Consider the following 23,898-nt stretch of genomic DNA (forward strand, 5'->3'; position numbering starts at 1 on the left):
AATTGAGTGCGTTGCGCGCGGCACCGTCATTGTTTTTGTCGTAATAGAAAATACGGAACGACGGGCGCGCCAAAAATCTATCACAAGCCCTACATTACCGTCTCTAGCTGCTTCCACATTGCTTTCGACCCGCCAAGCACCATCAACCATGGGCAAGCACAAACAGCAGGTCCTTTCCCGCTTCTTTGCTCCTAAAACCGCCACATCACCGCTCACAACCACCGCACCGGACTCTTCCTCAGCCGCTGCTTCATCCATGTCTTCACCTCCTCTTTCGAACCCCAATCCACCTACCCCACCCCCTAAAATATCCGCCACTGTCTCCTTCTCGCCGTCGAAGCGCAAACTCCTCACCTCTCATCTTACCCCCAAATCCAAGAAGCCAAAACTCTCTCCTCATACACAAAACCCCGTCCCCAACCCCTCTCTTCACCAAAAATTCCTCCAGAAACTATTAGAACCTTCTGAACAAATTCCTGAACACTCCAATCAACCTTCCAGTTCTAACCCCAAGAAATACACCCCTCTTGAACAACAAGTGGTGGACCTGAAGAACAAGTATCCTGATGTTCTTTTGATGGTTGAGGTCGGTTATAAGTTTAGATTCTTCGGCGAGGATGCCGAGATTGCGGCGCGGGTGCTAGGGATTTATTGCCATGTGGATCACAACTTCATGACGGCTAGCGTGCCAACTTTTCGATTAAATGTCCATGTGAGGAGGCTGGTGAGTGCGGGATACAAGGTCGGGGTCGTCAAGCAGACGGAGACCGCGGCAATCAAGGCTCACGGGGCCAACCGTGCAGGTCCCTTCGTGAGGGGCTTGTCAGCTTTGTATACAAAGGCCACGCTGGAGGCAGCGGAGGATGTGGGTGGCAGGGAGGAGGGGTGTGGGGGAGTGAGCAATTACTTGCTGTGCGTTGTGGAGAGGAGTTTACTTGGTGAGAAAGTTGAGAGTGGGATTGATGCAAAACTTGGGTTTGTGGCAGTGGAGGTGTCGACAGGGGATGTTGTTTACGGGGAATTTAGCGATGATTTTATGAGGAGTGGGCTTGAAGCTGCAATTATGAATTTAACCCCAGCCGAGATGCTTTTTGGAAATCAGATTTCTAAACAAACGGAGAAGGTAGTTCTTAGTTCTTACAACAAGTGAAAAATATATACTTCTGGGGTAGAAGTATTGGACTATAGTCTATATGCAAAAAGTGTGATTCTGTATGATGGGTAAAAAACTTATTGTTACGCAACTTACACTGCACTCCATGCTATGCCATACAATGATTTTGTTGATTTCATTGTAAAGCTAATGTTTTATGACCTGGCTATTGATTTTGAGTGGGAATGCACTACAAATGATGGGATGGGTAGGAATTTTTTGTTTATCTTGTTCACGTTGCAGTTCATCTATTTCAGAACATAGACTACATGGTTAATGCATAGGCTATATCCATGTCGGGTAATAATTGACTTGGATGATATACCTTTGACCTGGATCATGTTCCTTAAGAATTCTGTTGTTTATTATTTTGATTTTATGGAAGTAGCTTGAGATTTCACTATTACCAGGAGAACCAAAATTGTTATGGTATGGGCCCTCCAGTGCTATAAAACTGTTGAGTAGAGGTTCCTTCGAATAGGATGATTACTAGGGAAAATGAGCACAGTTCTATTAAACTGTCTTGGGCAATATGTTCAAGAATCAACTAATCAAGTAATATGGTGTTCATAACTTGACAATCTCTAATTACCTGATGACCTGGACTTTTCCTTATCAGATATTACTTGCATATGCTGGCCCTGCCTCAAATGTTCGTGTGGAGCATGCTTCGTGTGATTGCTTTAATGATGGTGGTGCGCTTGCTGAAGTAATGTGCTTATTTGAAAACATTTTGGAAGATAATACTGCAGATAACAGGAGGCAAAATATGGAGCCAGAGCATGAAAATAATCACCCAACAATTCAGGTGTGATATTTTTATTTTTTCAAAAGAAATTTAGATGTATGAGGCAATTTTAAGACAACGAGTTGTCTTTAAATTATTTTCATTTCATTCATTAACTGAAGTCTGGTTCTATTGTGTGTTTTTATACTGGCCCTGCCATATCTTATTTTTTACAGAATAGGATAGTGTTCATCAATTCCACCAAATGCTGAATTTCTTCTTGCCTTTTCCTTTTGTGAGACATATTCATTCTCTTGTTACTAATATCCCTTCTAATCTATTAATATACTTTTCTTGACTTTGTATCTACCAAATGTTACTGTTTGGCCTTGAAGGGCATTATGAACATGCCAGATCTCGCTGTCCAAGCATTGGCTTTAACCATTCGCCATCTAAAGCAATTTGGATTTGAGAGAATTTTATCTCTTGGAGCATCATTTCGGCCCTTAATGAGTGAAAAGGAGATGAATCTTTCTGCCAATACGCTTCAACAATTGGAGGTATGGCTTGTCTGCGGTGATGAAAATTCTGAACTATTTATAGCCTTGACCCACATGGGTCAAAGTAAAGGCGTATTTTACTGGATATTATTTGTTCCTTTTCTAGCTTATTCTTTTCTTGTTAATTATTTTCTGGCGATCCACATTCCTTAAAAGACTGATTTGCACACTTTGTTTTTCACCAGCTTTGAACACTCTTATACTTAAGAGTGAAAATGATGGAGAATTCAGTGGAAAACAGAGCAGAAATATAATGCATATTTTGACTAGATCACCTTTAGATATACAATTCAGCAGGAAAGCACGGACACTTGCATTGATAGCCAATGCAAGTGTCCGGCACTTGCTTTTGCACGACACTTGCCCGACACGTGTCGCACACGTGTTCATGTGTCATGCAAAATTTTATTTATTTGAATTTTAAAATTTATTTTCGGACACGCGGTGCAAGCGTGTCCGACACTCCAAAACAAAAATATTTAATTTTAAATGGTCAACTTTAAAGTTGACAATTCCTAATCCTATTAAAAATGGATCAAAACGACTACTCCTAACCCTTTTAGAAATTGATAAAAGAACAATATTCTCTTAACACTTTTAGAACTCCTAACCCTTTTGGAGTTCTTCAAATAGCCAATTTGTCACTTGATGAACCAGAGTTAGAAGCTGTTATTTTTGATGACCGAAGGATGGAGAATATTGAAGAAAATCCAATTGAAGATTTAGATGCATGAAATTAATAATTATTTTTGGATCTTTTGATTAATATGATGTTATAATATTTTGATTTGTAGTTGGATATTTATATGAATTAAATTTAAAAATATATTTAATTAATATTTATTTGCCGTGTCCTTGACGTGTCGTATCCTTAGAATTTTGAGAATTGCCGTGTTGGCATATCCGTGCAGTGTCGTGTCCGACATTCGTGTCCGTGTCCGTGCTTCATAGCAATTCAGTAAATGAAATGAGTAACTTCTAGTAGTTGTTACGAACTTCACGTCATTTTTCTTAGATCAGTTCTTAGTGACTCCACAGGGTAATTCATAAGTTTAATATCTCCCATCATTGCCACAAACTGGACTGGTTTCTTCTCATGTGTTTTATTTAAATTATTCTTTCCCCTTCAAATGCACATTTTCCTCAGGTTTTTGGAAATAATTCAAACAGATCCGAATCTGCCTCCTTGCTGCATATCATGAATCATACTGTCACAATATATGGTTCAAGACTGCTTAGACACTGGGTATGACATAAGCTTAGATCTTATCTGTCGTATTTGCATCTTCATCTTTCCCATTATATGTGTTACAGAATTTTTTGAATGACACAGGTGTCTCACCCTTTATGTGATAGAAACATGATATCTGCTCGTCTAGATGCTGTGTCGGAGATTGCTGAGGCTATGGGTTCGCTAAAAGCCTTGCAATGCGTTGAAATGCTTGATGGGCAATATTCTGACATAGCTGCTGTACAACCTGACTTCTATTATGTGCTTTCCTCTGTTTTGACAACTTTGGGAAGATCATCTGATATTCAACGTGGAATAACAAGAATATTCCATCGGACTGCTACGGCATCTGAGGTCATTACTGGCTTATCTGAAGCCTTTTGATTTTATTTCTCCTTAACTTCTAAACTACTTGGGCTGAAGATGTTGGTGGGGTTAACGTAGCTATTCGTTATTAATGCAAGGACATATTTTTTCAGACATCAATTGCTGATACAGTTTACAGTTCGTCACTTTATCTGTAATGCATTTTGATTACTGAAGATCTCATATGGTTGGATTGCACAGTTCATTGCAGTTATTGAAGCTATTTTATATACTGGGAAACAGCTCCAGCGACTCAACATTAATTCAGACTTCAAGAATGAAACTGTGCAAGCTGATACAGTGCACTCAGCTCTGTTAAAAAAATTGATTTTGACTGCGTCGTCTGCCAGTGTAGTTGACAATGCTACAAAACTACTGTCTGCCATAAATAAAGAAGCAGCTGATAAAGGGGATCTACCAAACTTACTCATCATTACAAATGGTCAATTTCCAGAGGTTTGTGAATTCATGTGTTTTATCATCTGCTGAATTTAGCTTCCGCATTCTTACCTCAACTTCTCTCTTGGCCCTTAATAGCGCTGAGTATGTTTTTATCGTTTACCTGTGCTTAGGTGGCAAAGGCTCGGGAAGCAGTTCAATCTGTGAAGGCGAAATTGGATTCTTTAATTGGTCTATATCGTAAGCAACTTCGCATGAGCAATTTGGAATTTACAAGTGTCTCAGGAACCACACATTTGATAGAAGTAAGTTCATTGATATTTTCTTCAATTCAGTGTATGAATTTAAGCTCTCCAGCTGCAGTTTATGAAAACTTTCCTCTTGATCCAAACTTCTTGAATGTACTCATTTTCCAGCCCTATGCAGGCAGCTGCATGTGGTGATATGTTTTCTACCCTTAGTTATTTTCTTTGCGGGATTTTTTCTTAGTCAGCAATTTTTTAAGCTGTCATATTCTATCTCGATCATTTCCTTCAACGTTGCAACACTTTTGACTTTACTGCTAAATTAGTGTGATTTTGCTTCCAGTTGCCCTTGGACGTCAAGGTTTCTTTAAATTGGGTTAAGATAAATAGTACGAGGAAAACAATTCGTTATCACCCACCTGAAGTATTGACAGCCTTAGACCAATTAACACTGACAAATGAGGAGCTCGGCATTGTCAGTCGTGCTGCTTGGGATGGTTTTCTGATGGAATTTGGCAAATATTATGCTGAGTTCCAAGCTGCAGTTCAAGCTCTAGCTGCTTTGGATTGTTTGCATTCGCTAGCTACTCTTTCAAAAAATAAGGTTCGTGCTAGCAGAAATTACAAAAAAAAATGCCATGCTTTTTGTTTTCTGTTTAATTTTATTCAACATCATCCCATCATCAAAACTTTTGCCCCAAACAATTTATTCCATAAGACAAATCCATTTGAATCCACTTCATGCATTCTCTTAAACTAATTTTATTCAGCAACATTATTCTAATTGTCTATTGCAGAATTATGTGCGTCCAGTATTTGTTGATGATGAAGAACCTGTTCAGATAATTATCTCCTCTGGTCGCCATCCGGTATGAGTTAACCAATTCAGTTTTGCTTGATGCTTATTAACTTCATGTGGATTATGCTGAACTGCTTTTCTTTTAATGATTTATGAGTTTTTTAAAAAATATTTATATAGTATATTATTTAAAAATTTATTGATACTGGGATAATATTTGCACCTTTGAGTCAGTAAATTAATTTTTTTATTGTTTGATTTAACCGAAAAACTCTGTTTTGTGAGCTTTTTTGTTTATCTAGTTTTCTGAGCTATAAGCCTAGTTCATTAATGCGGATATAGGATTTATTATTTACTGTATATTTACTGTGTAATATTTATTCTTCTTGCCTTTTGCAACCAGGTTTTGGAGACCATAGTGCAAGACAATTTTGTCCCAAATGACACCAACTTGCATGCTGACAGAGAGTACTGTCAGATTGTTACTGGGCCCAACATGGGTGGAAAAAGTTGCTATATTCGCCAAGTTGCTCTCATTGCTATGATGGCCCAGGTAGAACTTCGTTTTGATTAACCTGTTTTCTGATTTTAGGTGTTATTGTGTTCAATTGACAATATAATACTGTGACCTAATGCAACATTGTAAAGTATAGCTGAGTGTGTTCTTTTTTTCCCCAATAGTACACACACACATTCCTTTTCCTCTTGTTGCTGAGTGCTAAGTTTTAATGGTAGTTTTTGAAATAATTGAAGCTGCTTGTTTTTCAAATCTCTAAACCCTTAAAAGGAAAGTCTGGTAAGAGGTAATTCTGGCATAATTGTATTTTATGGTTGTTCATATTAAGCAAGTTTGTCATTGATCTACCTGATGCTCACGCATACACATGCGTCTATTTATGTGCATCTTTTCTTAATGTGTTTAAATAGGTCAATCATTCGAATGTTATTCTGCTATTGACTGATTGGACTGTTAAGTAATCCTCAAAAATTCCGAACTGTTCATCTTAATTCCTTTCGTTGATGTATGGATTTGCTTTACCTGAATGCACTTTGATACCTCTAGGTTGGTTCCTTTGTACCAGTATCATCAGCAAAGCTTCATGTGCTTGATGCCATTTTTACTCGAATGGGTGCTTCTGACAGTATCCAACAAGGACGAAGCACTTTCCTGGAAGAAGTCAGTGAGGCTTCACATATACTCCACAATTGCACAGCACGTTCACTTGTTATCATTGATGAGCTTGGGAGAGGCACAAGTACACATGATGGCGTAGCTATTGCTCATGCCGCATTGCATCACCTACTGGAGAAGAAGGGATGCATGGTGCTGTTTGTCACCCACTACCCTAAAATTGCTGAAATAAAATCTGAATTTCCTGGCTCTGTGGGGGTATATCATGTGTCATATCTGACCTCGCAGAAAAGTGCAGGCTCAGAGTCCAAATCTGATCATGATGATGTCACTTACCTATATAAGCTCGTGCCAGGTGTTTCAGATAGGAGTTTCGGGTTTAAAGTTGCACTGCTTGCGCAGGCAAGTCATACTCTCTATCTCTTCCTATAATGTTTTAGTATGCAGTTCAGAAGAGGATGCTTTTGTATATACTCAGTGTCATCTATAAATGAATGAGTCCATATCTATAAAGGAACAACCAACAAGCCAAATAAATCGATTGGCCTTGGCCTTTTAAGATTTGTATTATCAGACTCTGCATTTCAGTGCTTTTGCGAGGTTGCTTTGACATTTGATACTGTTCTGTGTTGAGCTTTCTGTACTTCAAAGTTCAATTGTTGTACATTTTGAATCTTCTCTTCTTTTGGTTGATTGGAGGTTGATTCTTGTGTGCAGCTACCTTCATCATGTATCCATCGAGCCATTAGCATGGCTGCTAGGCTGGAAGAAGTGGTAACCATGAGGAAGGAAAACAAATTGCAAAAAGGTTTGTTGGTAGAAGAAGCACCAACTGATCGAGAGAAAAGAGCAAAGGAGATACCGGAATCTCTTGGGTGCTTTCGTGGTGGAAAGATAACGAGTTCAGAAGAACGGATTGGGGTTTACAGGGAGTTGTTTTCAAATTTGAAACTTGCAGAACGTGATGGTGACCCTGTAAAAAGCTTTCAATTTTTGGAAAATGCCAGAATCATTGTGAAAGAATTAATGAATAGGTATGATAAATCGTTTTATTTGGGTTTTCCTATTCTCATCTCTCTAAATTGTTTATTGGCCCATTGGTTTAGTGGTGCTGAGTACTAAACATTCTTGTGTAACAAAAAGATGCGAGGAAACTGGAACATACATCCATCTTCGTATGATTGGATAGCTTATTTGCATTTTAACTTGTTATTCCTATGTTATATCAGTCCCAATTTTGTGCTTTTCCAGACAGAGCAATCGCATATGGTGAGGACAGCGTCTGTACATTAATGGATGCAGAGTTCAGAATCAGACATTGGATTTCTTCAGTTTTGTATATAGAATCAGACTGATTGTATTAGCTAATGTGACAGAAGTAGTCAGCGGCGTTGTTGCCATAGCAGAAGTTTGTTAATTTATTTAGCTGGCTTAATCTGTCATTAGGTTGATGTATTAGTCTTTCTCCTGTAAATTATACATTGAACAGAACTGAACAAATACAAGCGACTCATTTTGGATTAAATCCCTCATCTTTTTATTAATTTTTCTCTCTCAACTAATGATCAGTTCGTCTTATTTTCCTTATCGATCTATGCAACTTCACAGATTGGAATACAAGACGGCAATAAATTGGACACACAACTAAGCATTTCAACGGCATAGTTGACGACAAATTTTCACGCTGATCTACTTCTGGTTTGCATTAATCCTAATCTGATGGCTTTCCGCGTTCATGAAAAGATAGTCCTCAAGCCATCACAAGTGCAATATAACTTTCTTTTATGGATAAGTGAAAGTAGACAAAGTTCTTGATTCCAATCACTTGACCATCTCATACTTATGACGTAAAGAATCGCACCCAAGATCGGAGTTCGATTCTAAACTAGTGCAACTATTTTTATATGGTTTGTGTTAAGCCTCAACCCAACTAACATATCGGATAGAGTTAGCCCGGTTCGATTTTGGGTTAGTAGCTATCCAAAGGGCATGCCTACAAAATTGCCTTAGATTTTAAAGAAAAAAAAAATAGAGTTCTTGATTCCCTATCCTTGTCATAGATGTTGATGAACGCAGCAGCTGAACAAGCAGCAGGAGAGAGTTACAACATAGTGGCACGTTACAATTTACAACAATAAATACATCACAAGCATCTTTTGACGTAGTTTCTATGAAGGTAAACTAAGGGATGCCATCCTTCAAGCTGGCTAGGAACAATCTAAGCTCTCTAGCCTTCCTCTCATGTTCAGGGGACATGTCTGCTTCTGAATCACTCAAGTCTATCACATTAACGGTTTGACTCCTCTTTTGTTCAGGCCTGGAAGTAGTTCGGAAATGCATCAGTGGCGAGGGACTCGAGAGATCAATGACCTCACTTCTGTCGGTATTTGAAACAGTTCGAAAACAAGGGATGCTAGGATTGTAATAGGTATTTATCTCTGAATTTGCATCAAGTGGAAGATCTTTCTTCATATAATCAACTTCTACAACAGAGGTCTTGCTTCCTGGTACAAGTGCTCTGCAGGGAAATGGCAAACTACAAGCAGTATTGCTTCCCAATTCGATGTCAAGCAACAGACTTTCAAGTTTAAACTCAATATCAGCAACCGATCTTAGTTCTGATTTATTTCGTCTTGGTTTGCAACGGTTTTGTTTCTTCCCTAGAGCTCTTTTTTCCTCAAAATCCACAATCTTTTCAGGGCAAGCACTAGAGATAAACAAGAAAGACAATTTTAATGATCAGATATATGTCTGTTCTACATTCGAAAGTAGAAATCTGGAAAGAAACATGGTTCTGTAATTTGTGAACCCCCACAATGTTTTACCAAAAGTCAATTCAATATACAATAAATCACCAATAGATATGAGACAGAAACACCAAAGTTGATATTACCTCTCTACAAGATCTGCTGGAACTATAGAGGTTGCCAGTCCATCCAACTCTTTCCACAACACCTCAAAGGATTCTCTACCCTGAACTTTTCTGTGTTTCACAATTTCTGAAACGGGACACTCAACTGGCGTCTGTGATTAGAATCAAAGGGATGAATGGATTAAGCAGCATATATGTCATTACGTATAAGAAACTTCCATGCATCAGTAAAGGTGAAAAATACATGTAAACATTTGATAACTTAGTCATAACTGATGTTTGTCCGACATGAGTCACTTGAATTATTGAGAAGATCACGGATCAACAACAAAAATAGGTACCTTGTCTAGTGGAAGCTTAACTCCTAACCCTGATGAAGTTGCACGCAAATTGGCAAATCGCCTTAAATCTCTTTCGGCAATCTTAGGAAGGATGTATTCATCTGTTCCACCCATAAAAAAAAAAAATTTTAAAAAAAGGCGAGCATTAATAAAAAGAAACTTCAAAACCTCAATGCCTAAAAGTTTTTTTCTGTGCACAATAACTTTTTCAACATACCAAACTTCAGCTATAGTTTCATTTCTATTCTCTCTTGCTCCTCTTCATCCATTTTTAAGTAGGTGGGTGTGGGTGCTGAGGGGAAGGGATGGGAGCAATTAAGTGGGGATTTGATGACAAAACAAGACTCCCTGTTTATCTTTTTATGCAAAGGCTTCTTCCTCGAAGGCATACTAGTCAAGATAGCGATTGAAAATCAAAACTCTCCTTTCGTCATCACAGTTTATGAACATCCATTTTTCAGCGCTTACATCAAAATACTAGAGTAGCAGCCAGACCACAATATTTATATAAAAATTGCTTAAGAAAATAGAATATGCAAGATTAAGAGAATAAATAACAAGATGCAAATGAGCATTCTCACAACTTAAACATGAACAAGACAGAGAAAAGAGGGGAGGAGAGGGGTGGGGTGGGGTTAATGACCAAAGAAAGCACCTGTCTTCTTAGGTGGCCACCCAAAGAACTGGTCACATATCTGCTGAAGTTTGGTACGTTGAAAAGGGTGTTGTACAAGAGCCCTGCAAAGATAGCAGTAGTAGAAAAGCGTGGCGTGTAAACATACAACCTTCCACAAATTAATAACTGGAAACAGATTCCATCTGACAGAGATTAAAACTCTGCAAAAGAAAGAAAAGCAAGAAGACAGACAAGCATTCACTAGGTAGGTGCTTCTTCCCATCAAGCAAGCAACTCCAACAACGACAACATAACTGGCATATATAACTTTACCTATGAACCGCATCAGAATCTGCCGAGTGGCACTTGGGATTCACATATGCATCAATCACTTGCAAAAACTGAGATCCCTTTTGTGAGATATGATCACTTCCTACCACAACCATCAAGCATTTATAAGGCAAAAAAGAGTTGCACTTTTCATCAGAAATTTATGAACAATTCATACCTGAATGTTCCTAGGAATAACTAGCTATACCATTTTAAATGCTTTCGATTATATTCTCCAACAGACTAATTTAAAATTGTAATTTCAATATAAGCTGAGAAATAAGACTAGTAACATCTTTGTAACCAAGCACTCCTGATTGACAATATCAAAGTGAGATTAATAGCTTCGAGTTGATTTCTAGTCCTGTCGAATGCGAAATATAGATTTTGTACAATAAGCCATGCAAACATATATGTCTTGCCGAAATGACACTGCAGCAAGAGAAATCTACAGCTTTTCAGCTCGACAGATCTCAAACATGACAAGTTGACAGCTGCATAATAATGAGTAAAATCTACGTCAATAAGATTTGAAAAGATCAATCCATTTACCATCTGCATTAGGCTGTGCATGTTTTCGTTGACCTTTTGGCTTCTTTGCAAAGGACATTCCCTCTGATGCAACTTGTTGAAGGACAACATTGTCTCCAATTGATTTAACAATATGACAAGCTGACTCCTGCAGCCACGAGAACGCGAGTAATACACAAGCAACTATTACATATTCCTTTCAGACCTGATAGGCATTTGAAAGAATAACAAACTAATGGCAAGAGCAGTGGAGCTTAGAAGTAACAGAATTTCAGACATACTGGGCCGCAGCCGTGAACTCCCCGAGAATAATCGCTACCAAGAAGAAGGGCTAGAGTAATCTGAAGTTCACAAAAAAGACGAATTATGAGTTAGAAAAATCACCTTACAAAAGTAAGAGCACGCAGAATATGAACATAATTTTGACATCCTATCTACCCGGCCACAAAAGAAGTGAACCCTGGAAGGGCTAAAACAATATTACCAATGAGTTTCTTCCAAACCCAAGTCTTTCCTCTATGTCTTCCATTTCATAACAAACGATATGACCTCCTTCTCCTAGTTCATCAATAAAAAGGTTAGCGTGCTGTTTCTAACTTAGACTAAAATGTTGCCAAGCATTCCATCTGCTCACCAAGGCAAATGTCTCTAAAAACAGTCCTTGCGCCAAAGAGGAAAACATCTGAATCTGAAGTGAAACAACCATCCTGACAATTAAAATGACTAGTAAGAAATCATGGCACAATTCAATATTTCAAACAAACATCTAATGAGCTTGATGGACTCAAACTAGAATGACTGGCTTACACATAATGATTCTGAGTTTAACAATGCACATTGTGCTTCAGCTTCCTCAATCCTGAACTTGGAAGGTGGGAAAGAGTGAAGAATTAGTTAGGGATATTTTATTATGTCGAAAGAGGGCATGAAACTTATGAAATACCTATACAAGAAAAAAGACATCCGTATATATTCTCCATGCTTTTAGCAGATCCTAATATTCTTAAAAGACCAAAATCATTGTTCTTGAAAATTTGAACGGTTGAATAGCAATATTATAGATTGTGTCCATAAAAAAAATCACACATTTATTTGATAATGAAATGCATCGATGTTCAATGCCTCCAGAATTTTCTCCTATGCATATCAAAAGGTAAACACAATTACCCATCTAAACAAGGGATCCCAAGTGCTAATCCAAGGATTTTTGCTTCTCTAATCATGCATGAGAACTCAGATCCCATATTTCTTCGAAGCGAAGCCAAATTTTGAGCATTTGTTTCATCCTGAGCAACCTGAAGTATAAGAAACTAGATTTAAGAAAGAAGAAATATAGAAAAGAGAAGACATAAACATGTTGGAGGGTAAAAATTTAGGGTCTCTACTTCACATCCTGAATTCAATCGGCGTCTGTATGTAGATACTTTGATAGCAGGAACTGATCCATCTAGAGGACAAACATCATTAGCAAAACTGTTAGCATGTGGTGATCTTCTAAATGAAAAAGAAAAGATGAACACCAAAAGGAAATACGCTTAATATGTGTCCTATCATTCAATTAACTTGTTTGGATAACCGAAATCAAGAATAAGCAAATCCATAAACCAGTTTCATTTTATCTGGAATTAAACCAATGAGGATTGAGAAAGCTCGTGCTGTTCGGAAAAGTTACCATAGAACTTTAAACTTCGTCTTCTTCTTCTTCTTTTTTCCCTTGACACCCACACACGTTTTCATATGTCAGAAAGATATGAAGAGTGTATGCCACATTGCCACCACAGGAAAATAAAGCCTTTTCTAAAACAGATTGTAGTACGTTGTCAAACACATTATTTAGTTCACTTCAGATAAGACTACATGCTTGTTTCCAAAACAAAATCTAATAATTTAAATTTCAACCTCTATTTTGATTATACAAATTAATATCACAAAACTTTGTACACATGATATCATGGACATCAAAAACCTTGCTAGTTGCCACGTTTAACTATCTTGACACCCAATTTAAATTTTGACATCTAATTTCACAAGAATCAACATTGAAGAACACTTCCGGAGGTAATTACTAACCCATGTTATGTTTCACTAACCAGTGACACAATGAAAGACTAAAATATAAGTAAGAGATACCAGCGACGAAGATAAGGCTACAGTTCAAAGCGATGAGAGCCCTGAGTCGGTGAAAGAGGCCTCTGAGGTAGACCTTCTCCTTGATTGCACAGCGTGATTTGTTGACGTTCTGAAGTTGAACCATCCAACAAGAGAGATCTATGCATACTCTCTTGTTCCTAACAAACACGGACGAAATTCAGAGGGGGAAAAGAAAATAAATAACGATCTGTTTGGCAGCAAAGAAAATACGGGAAAGTGAAAGAAGATCAGAACTTACTGGAGGTGGTGAAGCGGAAGAGTTTTCTTGCAGGATTCTAGTATATCCCACAAGTTCTTTACGCCCATGAGAATCCGTTATGTGCGATTGAGTTGCAGCGCTTCTGAGAGGGAAAGTTTTGAGGGTTCGAAGTTTCAAAGGGGCAACGGAAAATCCAAGATTTATCCGTTAAATTTCAATTTACTACCGAATTTTAAGTTGGAAAAAGCGCACATAGACAGATAGACTTCGTCCCTAAAAAATATCAAATATCATTGATATCCCTGTAATTAGTATCATTTCTACATACATCCCTCGTTTTAAATTTATAAGAATTAAACTTTTGTTTTCATGTCATTGCAAGCCCTTCTATCACTTGATCATCATTTGACCAACGTTGGATGATAATTTTATGTCATTTCAACTTTCAATTTAATAAAATTGGGAAAAAAATAAAAAAATAAAACTGATGTTTACTAAAATCTCCCAAAATTTTATAATTTCTCAAAATCTCCATTGCCACCCTTTAATACCTCATATGTCCCACAACCACCACCGTCCCCTCTACCTCCACCACCCCTTCGTCTGCCGACTAAGTGCTTGAGATGATGACGGAGAATTTGGGATGGAATGGAGGTTCGATGAATAACGTATCCAATTGTTGCTCGATTATTAGGGCAACACTTATCCAATTCTTCTTGTTCTTCTTTCCTCCTTTGCTTCCATAATCATCCTCTGTTTGCTCTTCCCACTCTTCAAATTTAAGATCAAAGCTATAATTATTGCTTGGATTTGACTAAATCCCCTTATTGAAGCATTTGCGATCCCATTATTTCCAAAAAAATGTATTTCAAAGTTTGAAATATATATATATATATATATATAGGAAAATTGTCATGCAAAAATTGAAACATATATATACACACACATGTAGGAAAAATACATTTGAATTTGTTAAGTAAAGTATATGAGAATGGAGGAATCAACTTCTAGTTTAATTGGTTAGAAGAGCATATTCTCTTTTTGAAGATTATAAGTACCATTTCTACCGAGCTCCTACATAGAATTCTGGATCGGAGAGAAAGGGAACTCCGTAGATACCAGCAAGTATCAAATATTTATATGATATCACTTAAGTTGGAAAATCTAATGTTATGCTGAATTCTAAGTTTTCTTGTGTTTGATTCTTGACTTTTTTTTGTCTTATTTATCGCAAAATTTGACTATAAGTTTCAAGAATTCACTATATTATCTAAATTACAGCATTGGCCTCATAAGTCATAACTAAGACTTGCAAATGCAGTCCAACATTTGAAGTGCTGGAGATATCAAACGATCAGACGGTTGATGGAGTAAGAAATTTTTGCTACTAAACACAACTAAAAATATTTTAAAAAAAGGCTATTCCCAAGTACTTATTGATTATTATGTTTTGATAATTTGTGTTGCAAAGATATCTCCCGACTCCTGTTGAAAATAAGGCAAAAAGGTCATCAAAGGCGAGCTAGACTGGACTCTGGACTATGAAGATGCGGTAAAAGTACTGCTCGTTTTTGGTGTGCATCTGCCACGAGTGATTTGATATTACGCACGCACCAACTTGTTCATTTTGAAATGACCTGATTGCCCTTGATGCTAAAGCCCTTTTGTTGTGGGCTCAGTATCAAAACGGGCCCTTAAACAGCAAACAGTAATTACTGATTAGGGTTTGCGTCTTATAAAATTGAAGTTTTTTATTTTTACTCGGGTGCATAGATAATTTGAAGGTTCACCAACCAAGGGCAGTTAAGGAGTTTCACTGCCAAAGAAATAAAAATGTGTTGATCCATCTGTCATCTAGAAGGTGGGGGTTGTGGTGTCTGTGGCGTCCGAAAGAAAATATTATTAAAAAGGGAAAAAACAAAGGAGTCGCTTGTGCGATCACGTACCCTGACCAAACCCCAATAATCCCTCCCATAAAAATCTATATCGTCTCTCTCCCTCTCTCCCTCTCTCACACGGTCGAAGTAATGGCTCTGCAAGTATGGGAGACTCTCAAGGAGTCAATTACAGCATACACGGGTGTATCTCCGGCAGCCTTCTTTACAATTTTGGCTCTGATGTGGGCCGTGTACTATGTGGTGTCGGGGTTCTTTGGGTCACCTGATCAACATCATCAAGAGAGGTCCAAAAGCTTCGAGGAGCAGATGGAGCCCCTGCCGCCTCCCGTCCAGCTCGGCGAGGTAACGGAAGAGGAGCTCAAGCAGTACGATGGCTCCGATCCTAAGAATCCTTTGCTCATGGCTATCAAGGGCCAGATCTATGATGTTTCACAGAGCAGGTAATCATCGTAGTTTGATATGATTTTTTCGGATTGTTTGGATTATGGATGCGTATATTTCGTGGTTTGATGTTGGCTTTGGATGATTTTGCTTGTTGTTGTCTTGTTCACGGGTCAGCGATGTGTTTTTCCATCTGTTTGCGAAAAGTGGTAAGCTTTACTGACAATTGATTTTCTTAGTTCTGTAGGAGTTTCTGGTTTCTTTATGAGAGACTGCTTTTTTACGCTTTAAGATGAGTTGAAAAACTGATATGTATTTGTTTATTTCAAGCTTTTGCTAGTGTTTTTTTTTTTCTTCTGCTTTTTCTATTTTCCTGTTTTGTTTCTAAATTTCAAAAAATTAGGAGGTGATAAATCACTATGGTTTTATCAAGTCTGTTTGATCTTTTATACCTTACAACCTTGTGAATGAATACATTTTTTTTTACTGTGTGCTGTTGTGTCGTCGAATTCTGAACTGTTACCTTGAAAGATTTGTTGGGGTTGCAAATCAACGGATTGGGTGATACTTTGTCGCTTCTTCTTAACATGTTATTGATGTTGGCATTAGCAGGAATGCACTCTTGTTACTTCAATTTAGAATCATATGATTATTTGATGCTGTAGTGGCATGTAGTTCCCTGTGGACCTTGAAGCTTAATTTGATGGCTCATTTTTTGTAGCCATTTTTTTGGGAGACGTTCCTTGTCTCCCTCCACCACGCTTTGCTTCCGTGTCTCTCCAATCCTTCTTACCTGATTTCAGTTACAGATTGTCTTTGCTAAATTAGAATCAAAAAAATTTTTGACTTCTTTTCCCATTTTTTTTTTTTTTTGGTTTCAGATATAGCTCTTTTCTTCTTTAATTTAAAGTCAATACCACGGGGTTAAGTAATATTGTAAATCATTTGATATTAGATGGTCATGGTGATCTTTAGGTTGAAAAATAATTTTATTGAGGTGTTGCATGAGATGATGATCCGTGCAACTGTTGTGCTTTTCAGCTTTTGTTGTTTTTAGATATAGTGGACTTGATTGTTTTCTTCCCATATGTTACTTTTCCCACTTGTTTTCATTCTGGTTAAGGATATGATTTTCGATATAAACCGAACTGTCTTGCAGGATGTTCTATGGACCTGGGGGGCCTTATGCATTGTTTGCCGGGAAGGATGCAAGCAGAGCCCTCGCTAAGATGTCTTTTGAAGACGCAGACTTGACTGGGGATATATCTGGTCTTGGTCCATTTGAATTGGAGGCATTGCAGGACTGGGAATACAAGTTCATGAGCAAGTATGTTAAGGTTGGAACTATTAAGAAGGATATTCCAGTAGCTGATGGAGCCTCTTCAGAAGAACCTGCAGCCCCTACAGAACACGATGCAGCTAAGCCTGCAGAACATGAAGCAGTCAAGCCTTCTGAGAACGGACCATCAGAAACTGCAACCGCTGGAGCTGAGGAGACCACTTCGGGTGGTGATGTTAAAGAGGAGTAATTGCTTATGGATCAAAGAAGCATACCTGCCAATTGGGAAGAAGATTTCTGAAGGATATGTGCCAAGATAGCGTCCAAAAAAGAGTAAAGTAGCGGGTTCTTGATCTAGTTTCACATATATTAAGCTTTTAGTCTAGAATAGTCAGCGCACTTGCTTCCTTTGGTGTTAATTTTGCTATATAATAAATTGGCATGTTAAGCTCGTGCTACTTAGTTTTTGAATGCAGTTGCTATATAATAAATTGGCATGTTAAGCTCGGGCTATTTAGTTTTGGACTGCAGTTGTTTTCTAGTTTTGCTATTGTATTACCTTATGGCATGATTGCATTATGGAATTATTGAAAAATTCTGGGGATGCTTCATTAGCATTTACTAAACCGTACCTTAACTTCTTTCCTCGTTCACTCTTGTTCTGGAATGTCAATGTCACGCTTTAGATCATTGCCCTTTTTGAGGATTGGCACAACTCAGATCCATATTCACGGCTGCAGAAGAAAGAACGGAGAAATGCAGATTCGTGGGAATTATTTCACTCACATAATCCCCCTATATAAATTATTATTGATGATTATGAATTAGATGTCCTCTTCGGTCTATCAGTTGACAAGATGACTGGATTACAAGGTATTATAGTTGTTGGCGATCAAAAGATACCACTCAACTCATTCTCAAGATTTCAAATTTCTCTACTCGATCACTCACCATAGGTCACCTGATCACCGGAAAATGACAGACCACCTGATCCGGAAAGTGACGCTGCAAAATCACCCTAAACCGTTAACAGATAAACGTATTGTAATCTTACACGTACTTTTTCTGTACTAACAGACTTCTCCAGCAAAAGGGAGTGATGTTCACCACAACAGCTGTTACTTGAAAGGAAGATTAGGGTTAGGTCTATGACATCAAGTTAACAAAAATTAACAATTTTAATTTTGTCATCTTTAACGTATACGAATATATCCATGTTAATATAATGTCAAAAAAAATATATATATCGATTTTAATATAATGAAGCAGCCTGCAAGCTGATATCACTTTGGCTTTACTGAATTCTTTAGTCAAGGAAGACATTGAACTTGTAAGTACTAATTTGTCTTTGTTTGCTCTCTCTGTTTCATTCTCAATGCTTACAAAGCATTTTGTTGTAAAAAACACATTGCAAATTTTGTCTTCACTAGAGAAAAAACAGGTACGCAACAGAAAAAATGCAGTTTTTTCTTCTCTGATCTTTGATCAGCGAGTCCTTGTATGATAGCAGGGCTTCAAACGGCTTTAGCCATTAATCTGCATTTTTTTCAACAAATTCATTGGTTTACATAACCAGCATGTTAAGCGCATAAAGGGTGCTAGAAGGGCAAATGTATGCAGCCTTATCTCACATATTATATGGGAAAAAATGCAATTTAATAGCAGTTGACTGGCAGTCTGGCATGGAGTCTGGCAATTGAACAGAGTTATAAGGAGCAGTGAACAAAAGTTGGTGCATATCATGTTCTATTAATCAAGAAAATTAAGTCAGCGATCCCCTGATAGGATTTGTAAAATCAAATTCTGAAGTGGGCATATTCAACTCCTTTAACTTCTCACAAGAAGTCAGCTTTCCATTCGATTGAGGGAACAACTAACAACGCCTCTCGCTCCTGCCTGAAAACGACTTCCTTGAAAGTCAACTGTTGATGAGATTATACTCTCTGTGAATTAAGAATCTGTATTTCGCATGACAAAGTTGGCTCTCTGTAAGACTATAAATAGAGTTTCAACCTACCAACACAAACAACCAACATACTCTGTTTCATCTGCTTTGATCCTCTCCTCTCCTCCCCTTCCCATTTCTCTCTATTCTCTCCAAAACATGAGAAATCAAAATTCTCAACTAGGTACACTTATCATGTTAATGCTTGTACTACTACTTGCTCATAGTGCTAGTTGTCGTCAAATCAAACTAGCCGCCATTGGAGAACCAGAAAAAGGTTCGAAAACCAAGCATTCCTTTATGTTCTTACAGAGCTTGTCTGCCATACTCAAGTCAGGAGAGTCCAGCAAGAGCAAGGTCGATTCATTATACTCTGTTTCGAGGCGAGTTGTCCCTTGTGGCCCAAACCCACTTCACCATTGATTGGAAGGAGTAATACTTTCTCAAACTACTGCCTGTTTAGATTTGATCGATTGAAGAGAGATACAGAGAGGGTTATTGGCGTTGTAATCTCATAGGAGCTGAGCTACATGTTCAGGTTCAAGTGTGTTATTTTTGAGGCCTTCTCGCCAAGCAAGTTATGGTGAACGATGTATGCATATATTTTGACATGAATATTACGTAGGTTAATTTACTTTCATCTTCCTTATTGTACACAGAAATTCAATCAACAATGTCTTCCCGGAAAAATCTTGTTGTTTTTATGGGTCATCATTGCCAACGGTACTTGAATCCAGACTTTTATGTTATTTTTTGAGAGACGATTGAGTTTTTCATATAAACCATATGGTTTGATGTTCTTCAAAGCGATGTGATGTGGGATTAGAAGTCTCACAATGCATATTTGCATCTCACGCCTGGGCTACCAGTATGATTCAATCATCGGCAAAGTTGGCATGTATAGTTATAAAGGCATTCAAGCACACGTCATGAATAGTCCATGGCTTTCATTTTATAAGTCAAAAGTCTCATAATCGACAAGATATAGAGCAATCAAGTTTGTTTCCACATCTTTCTCTTGCTGACAAGTGGATTGCGGTAGAACAGTGTGCTTGATGACGATGCCATTTTGGCTCTTTCCAAAAACCTAATAAGATAAATCAATCTGGTCAATCGTTCAGTTAAGGTATGGCTGGATGGTGTGGGACATGTAAAATCCACGATTTCATAATCCGAGATGAACGCATACAATTTCATATGAATGGTGTGGAACATGTAGGACTCACGATTTCATATGAATAATAAATGTCCGTCTCAGTATTTGTAATAACTGAGAGACTGAGAACTCCTTAGCGTTTTTTTGTGGCAGAAAAACAGACATTGTAACTGTTTTGAGGGATCAATCAATCGAACTTATTTTATTGCCGCCTCATTACTGACCTCAATACAGTACACATGGCAATTGAAAAAGCATAATCTGAATTTCTCACCACTCAAGACTAATCAGATACAGGAGTGGGTAGATAATGTAATAAATTGATTAAATGTGAAATAATGTCTAGATGTAAGCCCCCAGTGTATTTACAAAACTATGAAAGCAGTCCAAAAAATAGCAACTTGGTATAGTTTCTCCTAGGCAGCCGACGAGCCATTTATGCCTGCTCGAACTCTCAACATTTCAGTTCTCTTGCTTCTCCCCATTACCTCCATCAGCCATTCAACACTCTCTTTAATCCCCATCCTGCAATCAAATTTTTTTACACTTAGTTTTTATCTTTTGTATAATTAGTACATTTCGCCCCAATGAAGAAAATCAGCCAGATAAAGAGAAATTCATTAAAAATATTCTTGCTCTAACTACGGACAAAAAGAAAACCGAGAGTAAAGAATGGAACGGATGTGAGTACCTATATACTTACCCATCATACGCAGGGACAGCTTCAAAAATGTAAACCCTTTCATCCAACTTCTTGAGATCTAGATATCGAGCAAGTTCTTCAGCTGATACAGAATCAGAAAGATCCTGCCACAAAAAAATTATATCCAGTGATACAGTCATCTGAAAACTCAAGCAGAAATAAATTCAATAAGAGACCGAAACCTGAACATGCTATGGCATGTCAATTAGACTTTAAGGAAAATGTAACCCAGATTTTGACGTCCAAAAACCTGAGGATGGCAAGAGTTGGTCTTACCTGCTTGTTTGCCAATATCAAAAGAGGGGCTCCTTGCAAATCTTCATGCCGTAGGGCTTTTTCTGATGCACAAATTGTGAATAGGATCGTATCAGGATATCATTCTAATTAATTCTATTTTGCACCTCTCTTGTAGTAATGTTCAAAGCACAGACAGTATACACTCTACTAGATTATAAAAATAAATTTTACTTACCCAGTGCAGATTTTGCATCTTCAAAATGTGAGGGGGATGCAGCATCTATCACATAAATCACAGCATGCGCTTCCTCGTAGTATTTCTCCCAAATTGACCGCAGACCAGGCTGGCAGAACAAAATTTTATATGAGTGAACTTCCAGCTTGCATCATATAATTTCATATTGAGCATAAATATTTTCACACTGTGAATCACATATATCTGCTACCAAGAGCTTATGCAGCTTGCTTTGAATAACAGTTCCGAGCAATACCTAGAAGGAGCTATTGTGAAACTCCAACACACACTTCAAGACTCATGTGTGTGAGGACACAACAGTAACACTCATCTATCTTATGTAACCTCAACCTTTTAAATTCCATAAAGGCTTTCAATATATGAATTTCACAAACCTGACCTCCCAGGTCCCAGAAAACAAGTTTGTTATTAGACACTTCAATACGAGCAATATTGAGTCCCACAGTAGGAACAATTCGATCAGGAGGAAGGCCTTCAGAATTTGAGTATGTAGTTTCACTTTCTCCAATAGAGTCTGAAAATCCAAATACAATCAAATGTTAACAAGTTTTCAGAAGATGAGCTTGAAAGCAAATAGAGCCTATAAAACTCATAGATCTTTGATGGAATTTAGAGGAGAAGAACTCCAATAGAACATGCCAAACATAAAGAAGAGGTGGGGTTATCAAGAAGTATTACTGTTTTCCCAGCCTTGTCAATTCCAAGAATGAGTACATGAAACTCTGTTTTGCTAAAGAGATGCTTCCAAAGTCCGTAAAGCAACGAGAACATCTCTGTCTTATTTTATAGAATGGTATTCTTAGTTTCTTCAAACCAAACCTTCAGATATAAGGAAAAAATTACTTCATGACGTCTTTCTTAATCTCTCTAAGAAGATCAGTCCACAATCCTGCAGATGAGAAGAAACAATGAACCTGCATGTAGATTTATAGCAGCTAAAAAGAAAGGGGGGGAAATGAAATATGAGCCAATATACACAAAGGTCGGGATTTTATACAAAGGATCAAACTATTTTCCTGTATTCGCATTTCACTTGCGCAAATTATGATTCTTACATCACGACAGACGATTTGTTTAGGAATTCCTACGCACTCCCAAGAAAACACTATCATTAGGACTAAACATATAGTTTGGACATCTTGGAAAGTGCCTCATGGCATAATCAACCAACAATGATTTATAAGTAGTGTAGTTAAAATTATCTGTAGATTCAATAAAACAGAAACTTTAAATATGAATTGAGATTGATATTAAAAACCTGATAATTCGCCTATAAAGATCTCATTCTATATACTGAAAGATAACATGATATTGTAGAGTGACCTTGCGTTGGGGTTGGCGGTTAGGAAATTTACAGAGAGGATTGTAAAATATACACCCCATAGACATAAAGCAACCACGTATAGCTACAACAAATACAGCATAACTACACCACACTACTTGGGGACAATACAATAACAGCAATAGCTGGCTGAGTTCACTCAATGTTGTATTAGTAGCTTAGAATAGGATATAGGATCCATATAATTTCTCCTACAAACTAAATTTTGGCTCACTAGTAAATTAATTTCAACCAGACCGTTGCTCAATAGATATTTGATTTACGAGTAGCTCAAGGCCTTGAAATCTCGATTTCGGCGAATTCCTTACCTCATGCTTCTGAGTTTTTTAGCTAACAATTCTCAACGTCCTCGCGATGGCCACACTTGCTAAGAAATTAAGCAAAAGTCTTCACTTCAGACACGATGAATATAATGCTCAAAGGAGTCCTGCAACAAATCCTTATCGAGAATCTGACAGGAAAAAAAAAAGAGTTTCTCATTCCCTCATCAACTATGAGAATTGAAGGATTCTAATGCCAGTCCAGTATGCACCCAAATGCAATTAACATATTACTGACACCACACAATAAACCAATTAATTAACAGTCAAAATCATATTTCGAGAAAAGAGAATGAACAGAGATCTATAGAGAACAATACAAACAAGAGAAACAGCGGAACTTGAGATCTCGTCCCAAAACTACGAAATCAAAATTCACCCACATTTCAGAAGACTAATTAGAACTAAAAATTAAGTAAAAGACAAAACAGAGAACCCGGATCAACAACATATAACAGCTCTGCATGATCGTAGAAGAATGATGGACAATAGCAAGGATTATGAGAAGGCTATGATTCGATAAAATTAAGGTAAATATATGAATGCAAAGATGCTTACCCAGGTGAAATATCAAAGAGCTGTCCTTTGTGGGTACTACTACCAATATGGAGTCCCCAAAACGGGAGCTTTAGCCGGAGCTTCGGACTTGCGCCCCGTTTTTTTATTCTGTATATGTTCTTCTATTCCCGTATTGCCCCTTTTAAACTGCAGGCCACGCAGTTTTGACTT

General features: G+C 37.6%; 3 protein-coding genes and 1 pseudogene across 3 annotated transcripts; 2 read left to right on the forward strand and 2 right to left on the reverse strand.

The window, feature by feature from the left end:
* Positions 1-3: 3 nt before the first annotated feature.
* LOC120004611 (DNA mismatch repair protein MSH3) lies at positions 4-8,137 on the forward strand. Its single transcript, XM_038853983.1, has 13 exons — positions 4-1,123; positions 1,773-1,961; positions 2,276-2,440; positions 3,588-3,686; positions 3,774-4,025; positions 4,239-4,493; positions 4,610-4,741; positions 5,025-5,285; positions 5,479-5,550; positions 5,884-6,033; positions 6,544-7,014; positions 7,330-7,646; positions 7,864-8,137. Exons 1-13 carry the CDS (start codon positions 149-151, stop codon positions 7,883-7,885), a joined length of 3,360 nt encoding a protein of 1,119 aa, XP_038709911.1. The 5' UTR covers positions 4-148; the 3' UTR covers positions 7,886-8,137.
* A 496-nt stretch (positions 8,138-8,633) lies between these two features.
* On the reverse strand, positions 8,634-13,895 carry LOC120003681 (single-strand DNA endonuclease 1). Its single transcript, XM_038852701.1, has 14 exons — positions 13,692-13,895; positions 13,433-13,590; positions 12,688-12,749; positions 12,470-12,597; positions 12,110-12,161; positions 11,937-12,009; positions 11,787-11,860; positions 11,584-11,643; positions 11,324-11,450; positions 10,775-10,874; positions 10,481-10,563; positions 9,826-9,926; positions 9,506-9,636; positions 8,634-9,319 (listed from the first exon to the last, which is right to left on the reverse strand). The coding sequence occupies exons 1-14, from the start codon at positions 13,757-13,759 to the stop codon at positions 8,794-8,796; spliced, it is 1,743 nt and encodes a 580-aa protein (XP_038708629.1). The 5' UTR covers positions 13,760-13,895; the 3' UTR covers positions 8,634-8,793.
* Positions 13,896-15,595: 1,700 nt separating this feature from the next.
* LOC120004227 (membrane steroid-binding protein 2-like) lies at positions 15,596-17,814 on the forward strand. Its single transcript, XM_038853498.1, has 2 exons — positions 15,596-15,990; positions 17,091-17,814. Exons 1-2 carry the CDS (start codon positions 15,680-15,682, stop codon positions 17,458-17,460), a joined length of 681 nt encoding a protein of 226 aa, XP_038709426.1. The 5' UTR covers positions 15,596-15,679; the 3' UTR covers positions 17,461-17,814.
* Positions 17,815-20,482: 2,668 nt separating this feature from the next.
* LOC120003911 lies at positions 20,483-23,870 on the reverse strand (annotated as a pseudogene).
* Positions 23,871-23,898: the final 28 nt, after the last annotated feature.

Source organism: Tripterygium wilfordii, chromosome 8 (genome assembly GCF_013401445.1).
Source record: "Tripterygium wilfordii isolate XIE 37 chromosome 8, ASM1340144v1, whole genome shotgun sequence".
NCBI lineage: Eukaryota > Viridiplantae > Streptophyta > Magnoliopsida > Celastrales > Celastraceae > Tripterygium > Tripterygium wilfordii.

Bases quoted from the DNA above. Each gene is read 5' to 3' on its own strand.
- LOC120004611 (XM_038853983.1), top strand. From the start codon at position 149: ATGGGCAAGCACAAACAGCAGGTCCTTTCCCGCTTCTTTGCTCCTAAA. The intron at 5,551-5,883 runs GTATGAGTTAAC...TTTTGCAACCAG, and splicing joins TCTCCTCTGGTCGCCATCCG to GTTTTGGAGACCATAGTGCA. The intron at 7,647-7,863 runs GTATGATAAATC...GTGCTTTTCCAG, and splicing joins GTGAAAGAATTAATGAATAG to ACAGAGCAATCGCATATGGT.
- LOC120003681 (XM_038852701.1), bottom strand. From the start codon at position 13,759: ATGGGCGTAAAGAACTTGTGGGATATACTAGAATCCTGCAAGAAAACT. The intron at 13,591-13,691 runs GTAAGTTCTGAT...CGTGTTTGTTAG, and splicing joins CTTCCGCTTCACCACCTCCA to GAACAAGAGAGTATGCATAG. The intron at 10,875-11,323 runs GTAAATGGATTG...TGGTTGTGGTAG, and splicing joins TGCACAGCCTAATGCAGATG to GAAGTGATCATATCTCACAA.
- LOC120004227 (XM_038853498.1), top strand. From the start codon at position 15,680: ATGGCTCTGCAAGTATGGGAGACTCTCAAGGAGTCAATTACAGCATAC. The intron at 15,991-17,090 runs GTAATCATCGTA...ACTGTCTTGCAG, and splicing joins TATGATGTTTCACAGAGCAG to GATGTTCTATGGACCTGGGG.